This window comes from Vitis riparia, chromosome 19 (assembly GCF_004353265.1).
Source record: "Vitis riparia cultivar Riparia Gloire de Montpellier isolate 1030 chromosome 19, EGFV_Vit.rip_1.0, whole genome shotgun sequence".
NCBI lineage: Eukaryota > Viridiplantae > Streptophyta > Magnoliopsida > Vitales > Vitaceae > Vitis > Vitis riparia.
In genome coordinates this window covers 15436954-15453768 of record NC_048449.1, presented here as the reverse complement: position 1 = coordinate 15453768, position 16815 = coordinate 15436954, and the positions used below count along the sequence as shown (strand labels likewise).

General features: G+C 32.9%; 1 protein-coding gene and 1 long non-coding RNA gene across 4 annotated transcripts; both read left to right on the top strand.

The window, feature by feature from the left end:
* Window positions 1-8267: 8267 nt before the first annotated feature.
* LOC117908649 (cytochrome P450 CYP72A219-like) lies at window positions 8268-14142 on the top strand. The gene is made up of 5 exons (XM_034822316.1): window positions 8268-8589; window positions 12052-12269; window positions 12468-12712; window positions 12994-13381; window positions 13675-14142. Exons 1-5 carry the CDS (start codon window positions 8310-8312, stop codon window positions 14098-14100), a joined length of 1557 nt encoding a protein of 518 aa, XP_034678207.1. The 5' UTR covers window positions 8268-8309; the 3' UTR covers window positions 14101-14142.
* Window positions 14143-14564: 422 nt separating this feature from the next.
* Window positions 14565-16612, top strand: LOC117909571. Of its 3 annotated transcripts, XR_004650394.1 has the most exons (4): window positions 14565-14721; window positions 14813-14979; window positions 16219-16334; window positions 16414-16612. It is a non-coding gene; the product is annotated as an uncharacterized LOC117909571 (long non-coding RNA). The 3 variants fall into 3 exon arrangements; XR_004650395.1 differs by lacking the exons at window positions 16219-16334; window positions 16414-16612 and adding an exon at window positions 15330-15453 and having other exon boundaries at window positions 14816-14979; XR_004650393.1 differs by lacking the exons at window positions 16219-16334; window positions 16414-16612 and adding an exon at window positions 15330-15453.
* Window positions 16613-16815: the final 203 nt, after the last annotated feature.

Below are 16815 nucleotides of genomic sequence, written 5' to 3'. Positions count from 1 at the left end.
CATGCTGCGACATCTATTAGAGTACGTGGTATCTATCACTCTTTCATAGCAGAAGAGTACAGCTCAAAATTTGCATCTTAAAATTAAATGGACAAGTAAAAAGTTTGACAAAGCTAATTTGTAACGAGTTCAATCCTATGCAAACTTGAGATTTACCAATTCATGATATGCTAAACATCTTTGGTTCTATTTCATGTTATAAAATGTCAAATGTTTGCTTTTCCTAAATGAAATCTGGCCCATAATTTTTTATCAATTTTGGGAATAATGCTAGACTTTCCTAAATGGGTCTAGAAATCTGGCTGGTAATTTGTATTCTAGTATTTCCGTTGATCTAGTTTTCCTTTTTGATTGCCATTAACAGTCATAAATTATGGCATAGACTCTATGATGGGCAGAGTGAATATAAATAGAGCCTTTTTGTGGTTAGTTCTCTAAGCCTCCAATCTCTATTCAGACATATACACACCATAGTTTCAGATTGATTAAGGGTTTAGAAGCACCTCAACCCATCTAAATATCAAATTTGATTTTCGAATTCCCAAACCATCAATGGCTGGAGGTATGTTTCGATTCTTTTTTTATTTTTGCAATTGATATTTGCTATTAAGGTTTTGAGCATATTAGATTGGTGATATATGTTTTTAGGCATGTATAGATTGGTTTTTAAATTATTTGATTAATAAAAGTATTCTACAAAATTAGAGATTAACCAAAGGTATTTTACGAAATTATTAGCTTAAATAAAAACATTTTGCACTATTATTAAATTAAATAAAAGTATTTTACAAAACTGTTAGATTAAATAAATGAGTAAAGAAAAAAAAAGTATTTTAAAACTAAACAAAATAAATAAATAGATAATAATAATGACAATAATAAAAGAAAGTCATGTAATCCATGCAAAAAGGTGATCCATGCAAACCGTGCAACCATGCAAGTCATTCAAGTCATGCAAAGAATGCCTAAAAGGTGACCTAAGTATGCTTAAGGTGGGCCTAGTGAACCTAAGTAGGCTTAGATGTGCCTAAATGGGCCTAGGCAAATCTAAGTGGGCCTAAATGAACCTAAGTGGGCCAGGTGGATCTAAGTTGGCCAAGGTGAACCTAAATGGGTCAAGTGTGCCTAGGTAGGCTTAGGTGAATCTAAAAGGTGTTTGAGTGACCTAGGGTGATCAGAAAAGTGCTTAAGTGACCTAGGGCATCTAAGTGTCCTAAAAGTATACCTAAATGAGCTATCCTAAAAATAAAAAAATAAAAAAAATCCTAAATATAACTCGGGGTTGCCAAGGGTCACAATGAGGGTTTAGACGAGCCCCTTAACAAAGGGTCCTTGAAGTTGTCTAAAAAGAAAAAAAAAAAAAAAAAAAAAAAACAAACTGTATGAGTGTCAATGAGCCATTAAGGAATTGTTGTGGAGTATTGAAAGAATACCTAATAGGGCATGTGCTAAGGGAACAAAATGGAGGGTCTACAGGTGTAGAATACTAAATTGTAAAAAAATTTGTAAACTAAATCGTCTTCCACTCATTGACTCCTTGAGTTTAGACATTAAGATGGTGTAGATCTCAGGGTTATAGACTAGGGTTTTTTCTCTTTGGATTGAAGGGAAAGGCAACGAGATTGAAGCTGTAACCCTTAAGAGGGGTATATATAGGCTTAGATTACTACTCAAAAAGTACTCTTTTATATCTTGAAACTAACTGTTTTAAACACTTTTGAGTAGTAGTTAATACCTTCTAACTCAATTGGCACATTAAGGAACCTAGCAAGGGTTACTAATAAGTTTTTGGCAAGTTTTGGTGTTTTTTGGTAGCTATTTGATCATTGAAACAAGCCAAGAATGAGGAAGAATTTTGTGAAATCCATGGCAATGCAAGTTAAAGCTCAAACACATGAAGAATCCAAGCTTTGGAACACTTCATAGCCCTTTGCCAAGCCAATCAGAGATGCAAGGAAGAAAACCAGAGGAAGAAATCCAACAACCAGCATTTTCGCACGGTTGTACGAAATTTCGCACACCATGCGAAATTTCGCATGGTATGCGAAATCTTCCTGTGGACCGACTCTATTAGATTTTTATCTTCAGATATTTTGTGTAATTTCCTATTTTCTCCTTGTAATCAAAATAGATTTTTTCTTTTATATCTTTATATATTTGTTGTGTGTAACATCTGGGACACACAGGGATGTAAGGAGAGAACACTTGTAAATTCCCCATCGTAAGAAATATACAGAGCTTTTGCTCTGCCTTTCCTTCTCATTTTGTTTTTCACTCTTCTTTCTAGCCAAACAACCTCTGAGGATGATTTCTTAGAGGATAAGTGGCTAGGTTTTGCATTTCTTGGAGTAATGAAAGCTAGGTGAAGGACCCGAATGCAAAGATGGGAGTTGTCCTTGCTTTAAATGAAAGTAGTTGTTAACCATTAATGGTTTTTATTTCAAGGTTTAGCTTTAAATCCCTTAAAATCACCTTGAATGGCCAATACTTGGTAAGCTTTTCAGATGCTATGGATGCTTATTGCTAGATCCATGGATGTCTATTAGTTATCATTTACGAGCCATTGGAAGATGTATCAAGGTGAGGGTCTTTAGTGTTTGAAGCCATTAATAGGAAGCAACTATCATTTTCCATGAACCCTTTGGATCAAATCTTAATTGCTAAATACAAAAACCGGTTCGGGAGATAACCATCCTTTAAATTATTGTCCCCAACACGAGGAGAAGATTCGGAATCTCCCTCTTTGCCTAAGGAACCCGATCCTAGTGACCTAAAGCTCTAAGAGACCTTTTCTTTTGTAGTTAACTTCACTTATTGTTTTTGCTTAACTTAAAATCAATCTTTGCAACCATAATTCCATTTTCTGTAAAAGCTAATTTTCATAAGGAAAAGCACCATTTTATTTCCTTCACTAAAGTCAATTGTACAATGAAAACCCATCCCTATAGACGATCCTAGAGCCACTATACTATGTTAACTATGCTACCCTAGTGTAAGGTAATTTAGGTTACATAAATTTTGTTGATAACACCCGTCTGCGCCAGAATCAAATGGCACAACTAAAATAGGGATGAAGCAGGCTTCCTATTAGGCTTAAGTGACTTGAGCCCACCATGGGCTTGAGTCACTTAATCTAGCCCAAAAGGTTGCTAATTGATTAATTAATCTAATAGGGCTTCAAATAATCAATTAGCTCAATCCAAAGATACCCACTCACTTATTTTATACAACCTTACATAATTACTAAAACATCTTTATGCACATAAGTGAACTAAAAACTCATTCAACCCTTATAAACTATGCCATAAAGGAATATGAATTGGAGTGGAGACCATTAGGACATATAAGATAGTATTAGCCTCCTCAAAATCTAATTCTAAAGTTGTCCCAACATCCCGCTACAAAGAGTAAACTACACTTTAGTATCTTATGTATATTACAATGAGACACCAAGTGCTCAGGTCTGTGACCTGTTATCCACTATATATAGTCTCCCTATGAACTAGTTGTCCATAGTTTAACAAGGTAAAAGCTCTTAGGCTTTTAAGACTACCTTTACCATCCTTGAGTAATAGATCTTCCTATTGTGTGATTAAATGACATACTCTAATTCATTAAGAGCATATGTCAAATTCCAGTAAAAGAATTATTATGGGCCTATAGATTTCATGATCACACGTCCTTAGAATCACCCAAGGGACCTAACGTCTCAAAGTCCATGAGATATCATGGTGTCTCTATTGAAAATACCCATTGCTACCAATTTCCATCAACAGTGACCCAATCCATAGAGAATATATGATCACTTTAGGATTTCACTCATAGGTCAAAGTCATTGCTAACTTCTACACAAGCTCAATATTCTCTTAAGGTTAAGAGATAATACAATGTAGCAACTTGGTGAAGTCATGACTACTCGATAGCCTTATGTCATGACTCACCGTAGGTTCTATCCAATGTGTAACCATACACACTAGTGTACTCACCATGAGAACCCTATCTCGATGGTAAAGACCAACTATCCTTCTAATTAGAAGGTAGTGCACTAAAGCCTCAAATGGGTTGCCTAAGTCTACGAATCCACTTATCACCTAATAGAACTACCTCAAATACACTATACACTACTACACCACCTCTAATTAGGAAGTGGTATATCAACTTGGTGAAGTTATGACTACCCGATAGTCTTATGTCATGACTCCCTATAGGTCCTATCCAATGTGTAACCATACACACTAGTACACTCACCATGAGAAGTCCATCTCAATAGTTAAGACTAGCAATCTCTCTTATTAAGACGTAGTGCACTACAATCTCAAATGGATTACCTAAGTTTATGAATTGTTTGTGAATAAATTGATTCCGTCCCATAGTGCTTCTGTGCCATTTGATTCTGGCTCAAACGGGTGTCATCAACAAAATTTATAAAACTATTTCACCATACACTAAGGTAGCATAGTTAGCATAGTTAGCATAGTATAGTGGCTCTAGGATCATCCACAGGGATGGGTTTTCATGGTATAATTGATATTAGTTAAGGTATTGAAATGGTGTTTTTCCTTTTTAAAGTTAGATTTAAAAGAAAATGTAATTTTGTGGGTGGAAAAGGTTGATTTTAAGTTAACAAAGAATAGTAACTGAAATTAATTACAAAGAAAAGGGTTTCTTGGAGTTTTAGGTCACTAGGTTCAGGTTCCTTAGGCAAAGGGGGAGATTCCAGATCTTTTCCTCGCGTTGGGGACAATAACATAAAGGATGGTTATCTCCCGAACCAAATTTACATTTAGCAATTAGGATTTGATCCAAACGAGTTCCTAAAAATAGTAGTTGCTTCCCATTAATGGCTTCAAACACTATAGACCTCTCACTATGAATCATCTTCCAATGGCTCGTAAATGATAACTAATAGACATCCATGGATCAAGCAATAAGCATCCATGGAGCCTGAAAAGCTTATCAAGTATTGGCCATTCAAGGTGACCCTAACCTTGGACTAAAAACCATTAACGGGTAACAACTCTCCTCATTTAAAGCAAGGAAAACTCCCACCTTTGCACTCAGGTCCTTCACCTAGCTTCCATCACTCCAAGAAGCGTAAAACCTAGCCACTCATCCCCCCTGAGAAATCATCCTTAGAGGTTATTTGGCTAGACAGAAAAGTGAAAACAAAATTAAGAAGGAAAGGCAGAGCAAAATCTTTGTATATTTCTTCATACCGGAATTTTTCAAGTGTTAAATGAAAAAAACATATTTTATATCACACATATCTTCCCTTATATATCTCTGCTACCTAAAAGATATATAAAAAGATATATAAGAAAATATCTAGGTTGATAATAAGGAGAAACTAGGAAATTACACAAAATATCTGAAGATAAAAATCTAACGGAATCGGTGCACAAATATCTGGAGATTACACAGGAAGGTTTCGCATACCATGCGAAGTTTCGCATGGTATTCAAAATTCCTTCATGGCTGCATCTTGGTTTCGCATGGTGTGCGAAATTTTGCATAAGGTGCAAAATTTCTTTCACTCATTCCTGCTCTCTATCCTACAGCTATTAAAGCTCCTCTTGATTTCGCATAGCCATGCGAAATTACTGGTTGCTAGATTTTTTCTCTGATTCTCTTCTTGCATGCTTGATTGGCTTGGCAAAGGGCTATGAAGCTCCAAAGCTTGGATTCTTCATGTAATTGAGCTTCAACTTGCTTTGCCATGGACTACACAAAGTTCTCCCTCATTCTTGGCTTGTTTTAATGATCAAAAAGCTACCAAAACACCAAAACTTGCCAAAAACTGATTAGTAACACTTACAAGGGTTCTTAATGTGCCAATTGAGTTAAAAGGTATTAACTACTACTCAAAAGTATTTAAAATAGTTAATTTCAAACTATAAAAGAACACTTTTTGAGTAGTAATCATAAATCATCTACTTACAAAGAACGTATGACTTAAATCTTTTATGCAAATCCTAATGCACCTAAGTCATGTATAGTGCAAAAGATACTAAGTCAGAATGCTCATAAAGTATAATAGATGAAATAAAAATAGATAAAAGTGAAATTTGAATATCATTAAATGAATAATGATTCCAAATCTGTTACATCATATCATATTTTTAAGGGTTCTATCCTAACAATAATTATGAATTACAATTTTGTGAGATAGATGCTTATGTGGCTAAAACATACTAGATTGGGAATTATTTTACCACTCAACTTAGTTTACGGATTTTTTTTACTAGGATTATTTTTGGTCAAAACTCCTTATTTGGTTTCATTAACTATTCACCCCCTATAAAACCAAGAGGATTTGATACTCAAGGATAGTAGAGGTAATATAGAAAGGTTAATAGCTTCTACCTTCTTAGATTACGAACATCGATTCATAAAACATCTACATATAATAGATAATAAGTCACAAATTTGAGAAATTAAAATTTAGATTTAATCAATTTATCTAGATGTGATTTTTTTTTGGGTACTAAGTGCATTTGAATTTCTTTAGTGAAGTGTTGAGTTAACTTCAAAATTAGATTTCGAAAGAGTCATTATTTTCCTATGGGTCCCAATGGTTTTTGTTCGAACTCATATTCTATGTTAGTATAAAGTTTTAAGGTTTTATGGAAAATTAATAATTTATATGCATAAGGGTGCTGGTGATAGTGTAAGATTACACAAGAATTTATGATTAATTATTTTGAGTTTTTTTGGATTGAATTGATTAATTATTAAACTCATTAGAATTAATTAATTACTTAGAACCTAGTGGGCTAGATTAAGTAACTAAGCCATATTAGGCTAGTCACTTAAACCTACAAAAGGGCTAGAATAAGTAAAAGCTCATATTAAGCTAAATTTACTTAACCCTAAAAAAGAATTTATATAAACCCTTTGGATTTTAGGATTAGATTTTAACTACTATAAAGAGATCCTAGATTTTTTTCTCAATAATCAAGAAATCACTACTGTCTAATGAAATATGTGTTGGCGATTTTATTTTTTTATTTATTTATTGTGTATTAACATAGTACACAGACCTACCACCACGCAATCATAAACTTAAAAGATGCGATGATGATTGATTGAAATAATTAGGTATCGAAATGATGCCCACATCGCAAAAAGGTCCCACTTAGAAAGGATAAAAGAATTATCTACTTCCTTGTTTACTTCAAGGGAAACCAATTTAATTTGTTTTTAGTTAGCATAATAAATACTTTGGGATTAGTGTTGCCCAATATGGGTTCGGAGATTGCCTCGGGATGAGTGTTTCATTGAACATGATAAAAAGATATAGCAAAAAGATATGGCCATACACTCTCTAATAGTTAATTCAAGTGCTTGTCTGATATTGAGATGGCTAAAGCCTTTTTTTTTATTTTAGAAAAGATATTTGTATTTATCACTTTCTTTTATGTTGCCAAGATTAGCCAGGTGTCCAGACCTACACTGATGCCACCATAAACTCAAAGCTGCAAATTTGATTGAATTGATCAGGTCTTTCAAATGATACCTGCCTGCCTAGTAAGGAAAAGTATTCATGTCAGTTTCTATGGTATTGTAAAAATATTACAAGCTTTTGTTTTCTCTTCACGAGAAACCAGTTTTATTTGTTTTTGGCTATCATAAGCAAAATAATCTGCTAAAATTTCTTTCATAAGGTTCTTTCTTTTCTATTTTCTTTACTAGGCCCTTTACTTTCTTAATTAATAAGTATATTTACTTTCACATGTTTAAGATTTATATGGTCTTGTACCTGTGCATTTGGATCCTATTTGAAGGCATCCTTCTAAGAATCCAATGATGTCTTTGGCTTCTAGACATATTATTTAACGAAGAGCCATTACATGACAATGGAATATGGCCTTGGATGTGTCTTTTGGTAACCCACCTTTGTCACACGACAACTGAAGATAAACAAATACTAAAGGCAGGCAGCATGTCCGTGGAAAAATCTCCACCATAGGAACAAAACAATTTTTTTTAATTTTTTATTTTTTATAATAAGATAACATTAGTGAGAATTGATGATCTTGTCCTTTCAAAATTGTTGTGATATTGGATGACTACTACTGCCATATTATTTAAGGGTAGACATGATATATCATTGATAAATGGAGGTTTTTGTCGTCTGTGTTTGTCCACGTTTTTTTGTTAGAAAAAGGAAGAAAAAATAGACAAAGACTTGGTTAATAAACCCTGGTATAATTGCTAATAAAAAACCATATGATGGAACAAACCCTATTAACCGTCTAGTACAACATTATAAAGTTGTTCCCAAGCCTCTCTTCAAAACATTCTCAAACATGGAAATGAAGCAGCTGAACTTAGTTGCCTTATCCTTTGCTTTCATCACTATCCTAATATATGCATGGAGGATACTGAATTGGATGTGGTTGAGGCCGAAAAGGCTAGAGAGGTGCCTTAAACAGCAAGGTCTGGCTGGAAATTCTTACAGGCTGTTGTATGGGGACTTCAAAGAAATGTCCATGATGATAAAAGAAGCAACTTCAAGACCCATCAGCATCTCCGATGATATTGTGCAACGTGTCGCACCCTTTCATTACCATTCCATCAAGAAATATGGTAAGCATATGGATTTCTGATTTCCATCAAGAAATATATATGCATGTGTAAGGTACTATGAGTAATTTTTAATGTTTGATTTTGTATTAATAGCTTCATCTACTATATAAATTATTTCTTTGGGAGTTGTGAATGATTTTTGAATTTTGGTTAATTATTTCTCTTTTTTTTTTTATTCAATTTTCCAAATTAGCTTCTGAATTTTCTAAATTAATTCATTTTTAGTGAAATTCTATGCTTTTATAAGTTTCTACGGTTTAATTTTTCCTTAATAATTTTGGAAAATGCTTTTGCTTAAAGATAAAAGTTTGCATTGATATTCAATTTCTGAATTACTATTGTTTAGTTCAACGGATCTATTGACAACTCAAATAGCATCTCTTCGGCAAACTTGAGGGGAGTACAGTTGGATTAAATTGATATTCCATTTCTGATTAATTATCTTTCAATCATATATATTTTCTTCTTCATATAAAGATGGGCTAAATACTGTCAACAGAGGCTGAAATTTATTTGGACTTAACAAGTTGTTAAATTGAGACCTTTCGTTGGAATTGGAAAAGGCTATGAGAGACTTTTTCTATGAACCCCCTCCTGATTTCCGATCAAATTAGGCTCAATACCATGCATCATCGTACCTATTCATATCATTACTCTGGTTCGTTGGGACAAAGGAGCTAGACAAGTGTACAATTATATAACAAGAGCTAAGAATTTTTTTTCAATATTATTTAATTACTCTTTTTCTAATATTACACAACCTTTATTCCTAGCAATTAGAAAATATAGAAAATTTTTAGCTAACTAACTTTTAAAAATAGTATCAACTATGATATTCGAAACTCATGTTTATGTCTAACATGTCCCTTGAAATTTGATTTATGATTCCAATTAGTATTATCAACCGAATATTCAAACTTGAAAAACTTGGTAAAATATTAGCATTTTAATCTTGAAACTTTACAATTTTTTTTAATAATGCAGTAAAGTGATATTTTGTATTAATGTGATTGCTTTGATATGGAACATTGGAGAAAATATCTCATCATATATTGCTTGTAGCATTTAGGCACCAATCTTAATTTGTGTCTCTCCGTCTCCTTTTGTACTATTCTTCTTTACGTTATCAATTTTACTCCAATTGCCTTTCACTTTTTGGAAAAGAAAAAAAAAAAAAAAAACTATGGATTCACAATTTTCCAAAAAATATATATATATATATATATACCATTTTGATTTTCCATTACCTCATATAGCTCTTGTAAACTTTTGAAATTAATGTGGTATCCTTGGATTTGAACTTTCTAATGAAATGATATATTTTGAACTTCTTTTGTACATGAAGATGATGTATGGCTATCTCTTATAAGCCTTCTGCTTGTTCTTCTTCCTTATAAAAGAGAGTAGTATCATAATTGCCTTAGCACTACAATCCTATGTTTATTTTCCATTAAATTTAAAATATCTATTAATAATCATATTTCCATTATTTGGGGTGATATAATTGTAATCTTTGATGCTTGAGTCCTAACCTAAGAAAATATATTTTCAGCTTTTGCTATCTAATTTCGATTGTTTCCAGCATATGTTATCCTTTTCAAATACTTTTAAATGTGAAATTTCTTCCTATCATTCCATGCTTATTGTAATGTTTTAATCCATGCACTTTGATCCGGAAAATTATTTGACAAATAAACCACAAAATCAACTACTTTTAGTCTAAAATTTTGTAAGCATTTTTTTTTTTTGGGGTTTGCAACATATTTCAAACCATGTCAAAAATAATTTATTTATTTATTTTTTAACCATTTCATTTTGTTGTTAAGAAGATGAAACTATCAAAGGCTAATAAATCTCATGTTTTTTCACAATTTCAAATTATTTTAATGTGAAATCTCATCTTCTTAAATTTCTTAAAAACGTTAAATATGTCAATTTTTTCTTTCAAAAATTACACCTAGTTTTTTTTTTTTTTTTTTAACTAAAATTGTTAATAAAGAGTAAAAAAGAAAATGTTGATCCTTATCAAAAGAGTGTGGGTGAATTGGACAACATGAATATAAATGAATGAGTTCTAAAGAAGCTTCTTTACTTTTGTAGTTATTTCATTTCTTAAACTTTTTCAGGCATGCTTTCCAAGTAAGCATTTCAGATCATTGATTCATGTGATTTATTGAGGGCAATCCTCTTACATTTTTTTTCTTGCTCAACAATTTCAATCTTTCAAATTACGATGCATGAATCTTAGTGCCAAATCCAAGAGGTATCACTAGCATAAAATTTTAGCCATTTTAAAACGTCATTTTGAATATTTAACAAGAATATTTTATTTTTTATGAGCTCATTAGCAATTAAATTAACATGTTTATATATTATTACGACATAACATTCTTCTTAGAGTTAATCTAAATTTAATATATCATTTTTCATGTTTTACATATAGTCTGTATATTTAAAATAAATGATGTCTTTCATTTTTCAAACAAATTAAGATTTTATTTTTATCCTTTAGTAAAATTTTGAATGTCTCTAAAAGTAACATAACTACTTTCCAATTTATCAAAATCTACTAACACAGTTTTGAATCCACATGTATGGTTGTTTGCTTCAATATTAAGTTTTGAATTCTTCTTGATCTTTCTTTTCAAAATGAGTGATTTTATTTTCAACACTGTTAGTAGCACTTCTATATTCAAACATGTAAATGACCAAATTTTGACAATTATAAAATTAAATTGAAGACTTATCTTACCTTTCTCTTTGGTTTTGTATTTAATTTCACCCTCTCTCTCTATTCCTCTCAAGGAATATAAACTTAGATGCATTTTGCAATATCTCTCAAGTTTCATCCCCGTTGGTTGCACTTGAAATCTTCTTTAAGGTGTCTCTATTTATTGCTCTATAGAAAAGAGTAAAGTTTTTCATCTTTCTTTCCTGTATGTTTTAAAAAATCTCTCTGAGTTTTGGATAGACTAGTTTCGTTTTATGGTTCTTTATAACCCTTCTCTATAACCTAGCTCCCACCAATTTTGTGAACCAACCAAAACTTTCATGTTGATATTCCGATTTTCTTAATTATTTTTTATTGTATTGAGGGGACTTGAAATGAATACATCCTACTTTTCATTTTTTTCCTTGTGGCTTTTACATCAGTAATAGGGTTAAACACATACAAACAAACAATTATATAAATAAAGATAACTAATGGAGGAAATTAATGAAGGGAATGTACCTTCAGTCACTCTTATTAAACTACTACAAAACCCATTATTTGTTAAGCATAGAAACATCACTTTAAATTTGATAAGCCAAGCTGGTTCTCCGGGTTCTACCCTCGCTTCAATGGATTGACTGTTGTATTAGTCTTCATAAACATCACTTTAGCTCAACACATCTATATTAGTGTCCATCCTTGACCTTAAGTAGGTTTCTTACGTTTCAGTAATGCCCATAAAAATGCAGGTAAAAGTTCTTTTATATGGATGGGCCTAAAACCAAGGGTCAACATTATGGAGCCTGAACTGATAAGGGATGTTCTATCCATGCACGCTGTCTTCAGAAAGCCAAGAGCTCATGCACTTGGGAAGCAGCCAGTTTCTGGACTAGTTTTTTTGGAAGGCGAGAAATGGGCTAAACATAGAAAGATCATAAACCCCGCATTCCGACTAGAAAAACTGAAGGTAAGTTTTGGGCTCACCATCTTGCTCCTGTGCATGGTCTAACATACAGTGACTTACTGGATGATTTTAAGGAAGCAATCAGTTAAATGCTTACTTCAAAAGTTGAACCATAAGTTTAGTGTACCTTTAAATTGGATGTTGGGGAGTTCTTGTTCGTTTATTATTTATTTACATTCTTCATGTTTTAATTTGTTATAGAACATGTTACCCGCATTTCATTTGAGCTGTAGCGACATGATAAGCAAATGGGAAAGGAAGCTCTCAACAGAGGGGTCATGTGAGTTGGATGTTTGGCCCTATCTTCAAAATTTGACAGGTGATGCGATTTCGCGGACAGCATTTGGTAGTAACTATGAAGAAGGAAGAATGATATTCGAACTGCAGAGAGAACAAGCGCAACTTTTGGTCCAGTTCTCACAGTCAGCTTGCATTCCAGGATGGCGGTAAGCTTAAAACATTTAACCTTTTCTGTCCTGAAGGATGAACTTTTGCCTGAGAGGAAATCAAGAGGACTGAAACTAAATGATTTTAGTGAATTAGCTAGAGCACATCATAAATCTGGTCCATGAAAATGATCTACTTAGTATACCAAAGAGTCCACCTGGCAGAAGCAAATGTTGTGAATGTGTAGAAGCAAATGTTGTTCCATGCCTTATTTTTCTCTTTCTTCTAAGCAAATGTATCTTTAGCTCATGTTTCGCTTACTAGGATTATTTACATGCAGGTTTTTGCCTACAAAGTCCAATAAGAGGATGAAGCAAATTAGAAAAGAAGTAAATGCATTGTTGTGGGGTATTATCGACAAAAGAGGGAAGGCAATGAAGGCTGGCGAAACTCTTAATGACGACTTATTAGGTATACTACTGGAATCCAATTTTAAAGAAATTCAAGAACATGAAAATGACAAGAACGTTGGAATGTGTATCAAAGATGTCATTGAGGAGTGTAAGATATTTTACTTTGCCGGTCAAGAGACTACCTCAGCTCTGCTTCTATGGACAATGGTTCTATTGAGCAAACATCCAAACTGGCAAGCTCGTGCAAGAGAAGAGGTTTTACATGTTTTTGGCAACAACAAACCTGAAGGAGATGGACTAAATCACCTTAAAGTTGTGAGTATTAATCTAATATTCATTGTAGTAATTTCCACCAAAATAATCTACTTACACAGTGCTTAAATTATCAAATTTTGAGTAACAACGAAGATAGGTTATTCTTACATCTTTTCTGTTTGATCACAAAAGGTCCATTCTTAGAATAGTGTAATCCATATATAATTTATAACAAAGTCTCTTTTACATGACTATGTTAAAAGGTTTCCTTCATTTATTTAAGTGTGCATATTAATGATTAAATTAGGTCATAAATTTTCATTTGATGATTCTTGAAATTTCTCGAAATGCAGGTTGTGATGATTCTTCATGAGGTTCTTAGGCTATATCCACCGGTCCCCTTGCTTGCTCGAACTGTTTATGAGGACATCCAAGTAGGAGACATGTATTTACCTGCTGGAGTGGATGTCTCCTTACCAACAATCCTGGTACATCATGATCATGAAATTTGGGGAGAAGATGCAAGGGAGTTCAATCCAGAGAGGTTCTCCCAAGGAGTTTTGAAGGCAATGAAAAGTCCAGTTTCATTCTTCCCCTTTGGTTGGGGTTCTCGATTATGCATTGGACAAAACTTTGCATTATTGGAAGCTAAAATGGTGCTTGCAATGATCCTACAGCGCTTCTCATTCACCCTTTCACCATCCTATTCTCATGCTCCTTCTAGTCTTGTTACTTTGAAACCCCAATATGGGGCACACTTGATTTTACATGGGATCTAGGATTAGTCTATGTTATCAGTCATTTATGGATAATATTTTGTATGCTAAATGTAGGTTTTTTTTTTTTTTTTTCAAATCCAAATCCTAACAACATATGAGTGCGGATTGGATAACATGCTTAAAAATTGGCACTACTACAAAAAATGTATTCAATGACGTTCATTTTCTTAACGCTTGTAAAAAATGTCAAGGAATTGTATTAATCATGACACTTATAGAAATTTGGCTAACAAGGACGCTTCTTGAATAAATATATTGACACTTACAAAATTTACCTAAATATTGGCGCTTCTTCAAAGGTTTCATTGGCGCTTTAAATAAGATGATGCTTTTTTGGAGTGTCATTGTCTGCTAGAGTAAAATTTGCCAACCTTAACACTTATAATAAATGTCATTATCTCTACGCCTATATATACACTTCTATTTTCCCAATCTCTCCCATCTCGCAAACCATCGATATCAGAGATAAGAACCCTAGCCTTGCAATCTACCAACAGCAGCCACAACAAAGATGACTGACGAACTCAATGGCAACCAGCAGGCACAACAAAGATGACTGACGAACTCAATGGCAACCAGTAGACACCCATCTGTAGCCTCATCGAGGACAACAACAAACAGGTGGAACGCTCCTACTATCAAGTCGATAACCTCTGAATATTATTAGCAAGTTGAATCTCTATGTTTACTGGGTATTGTGATGATTTTTCAGCAGAAAACAACTACCACAAACAGCCTTCATCACTGGAGAAATCTAGAACGAAGATGCCCTAACCCTTTTTCATAGCTCCAGTTGTGAGATTTCCTAACTGATTTGCTGCCACCAAGATATTGGGAACTCCTTCAAAAAATCAGCACAAGTAAATCCCTTTTCTGAAGGTAAAGCTTCTTTAATTTTATTTTTTTTCTGATGGTGTCACAGCCTTCCCGATTTCGCACTCGAGAAATCAAAGTCTCTATTGCTTGGTTCTTGTAATTTATCCTTTTCATTTCTTTATTCTTTTGTGGTTTTGTGTTAATTTTTTCCTTTATTATTAAGAAATCCAAGTAATATCGGGAAGATATAATTTGGAATTGCAATCTTCCCAATTCAACCCCAATCCCCTATTTTGGTTGTATTTGAGGCTCCATTACTATTATTATTATTATTTTGAAAAAGGAATTCAACTTTAGTGTTTTGTTGAGCAGTAGATGACATTTATCTTGCTATGACTTTTAATAATTTCTAGGGAGCAAGCAAAAGCGTATTCTTAAGAGCAACCATTTTCTTGACCATCAGCTTAAACGCTTATCTCTACAAATCAACAGCACTCCTTATTACAATCAGGTTCCTCCTTTTTTTTCTTGCTGCTCCTCCACTGTTTGAAGATTGGTTGCATCTAACCCTGATATATGTATCTATATGTGTTATATCATTATTTTTAATTTATTTTTATTTCTTCTTTTCTGGTTTATATTTCATGTTTATTTCCGATGCTAATGCTAGGTAGTCTAGCCGGTACATGTTGGGCATTTTTTCAAAAATCCAAAAACAGATTGATTGGATTCTGAAAAAAAAAATAAGAGAGTCAAAAAAACAAAAGACAATAGAGCACATTTGTGGTGATTAAGGCCAAAGAATGAATTTAGACAGGTTATCAGTGACAATGGATCCCAGAGAGCAAACTGCTATTTGTCTACAACCTTAGGTGATGAGACACATTCAACTCTATAATATTTTTAAAAATAGTTTTTAATAGTAGTTTCTAAAAAAAAAAATTAGAAACAAAATTTTATTTCAAGATTCAAATGTCAAATACCTTATTTATTGGTGATTATATTTATTAATAGAACTCAGCATAAGTAGCTCTGGTATTTGTACATGTCCTTGCTTCTCTCAAAACTTAGAAAAGTTGAACTTCATTTGAATTCCTATATTGATGGCCTTGTGAGCACATAAACAAAGCATATTTAAAACATAGCATATTTATTAAAATTTAATATCTTAAAAAAATAGATGTATCAAATTATTCTTTTCAAGTTTTACCTGAACACAAATTAGTGTAACCAACTTTTGTCAGCTTTTGATTAGTTCTCATGCCAATGAAATAGATGATTGGTTGCAATTTTTCTCAACAGGTTTGAGACCTTGAAAATCAATTGCAAAGGAAAGGAAAACCAGATTAAAACAGCCGCTGAAGACCATAGCAGAGAAAAAGTAGAGGAAAGGAAAACCAGATTAAACCAGCCATTGGGTAAAATAAAACTTAATGTTGTCAATCTCATTGCATCATTCACTTCAGTTTCTAAATCTATATTATTTAAATTTCTTAGAAATATGTATGTGAGTAAGACTTCTTACTTGGGATGGATGGAAGCAACCAACAATGGCTTGCTTATTCCTTCCAATGCTCACAGTGAGAAGATCAACCCAATGCTGGCTGAGTTTACGAAATAGGAAATCCCATAGGAGGATCTTCAAATCGGTGAACGTATTGGCATTGGTAAGAATTTATTCTCCTAAATTTATTCATTCTTGTTGAAGAAGAAAAAATCTTTTGGTAATAGGAAACACTTCATTTATTATCTATTTAATATAGGTTCCTTATATTTTGTGTTTCACTTTACTTTTGATGATGTGACAAGAAATCTTTGAATTTTTTGGCAAATTATGATACTTCAAAACGAGTTTCAAACATAATATTTAAATAGTTGATGGATAATGATAAGAAATAG

Excerpts from the sequence above, each read along its gene's own strand:
- LOC117908649 (XM_034822316.1), top strand. The coding sequence starts at position 8,310 with ATGGAAATGAAGCAGCTGAACTTAGTTGCCTTATCCTTTGCTTTCATC. Across the intron at positions 8,590-12,051 it reads CCATTCCATCAAGAAATATG|GTAAAAGTTCTTTTATATGG; the intron begins GTAAGCATATGG and ends ATAAAAATGCAG. Across the intron at positions 13,382-13,674 it reads GACTAAATCACCTTAAAGTT|GTTGTGATGATTCTTCATGA; the intron begins GTGAGTATTAAT and ends CTCGAAATGCAG.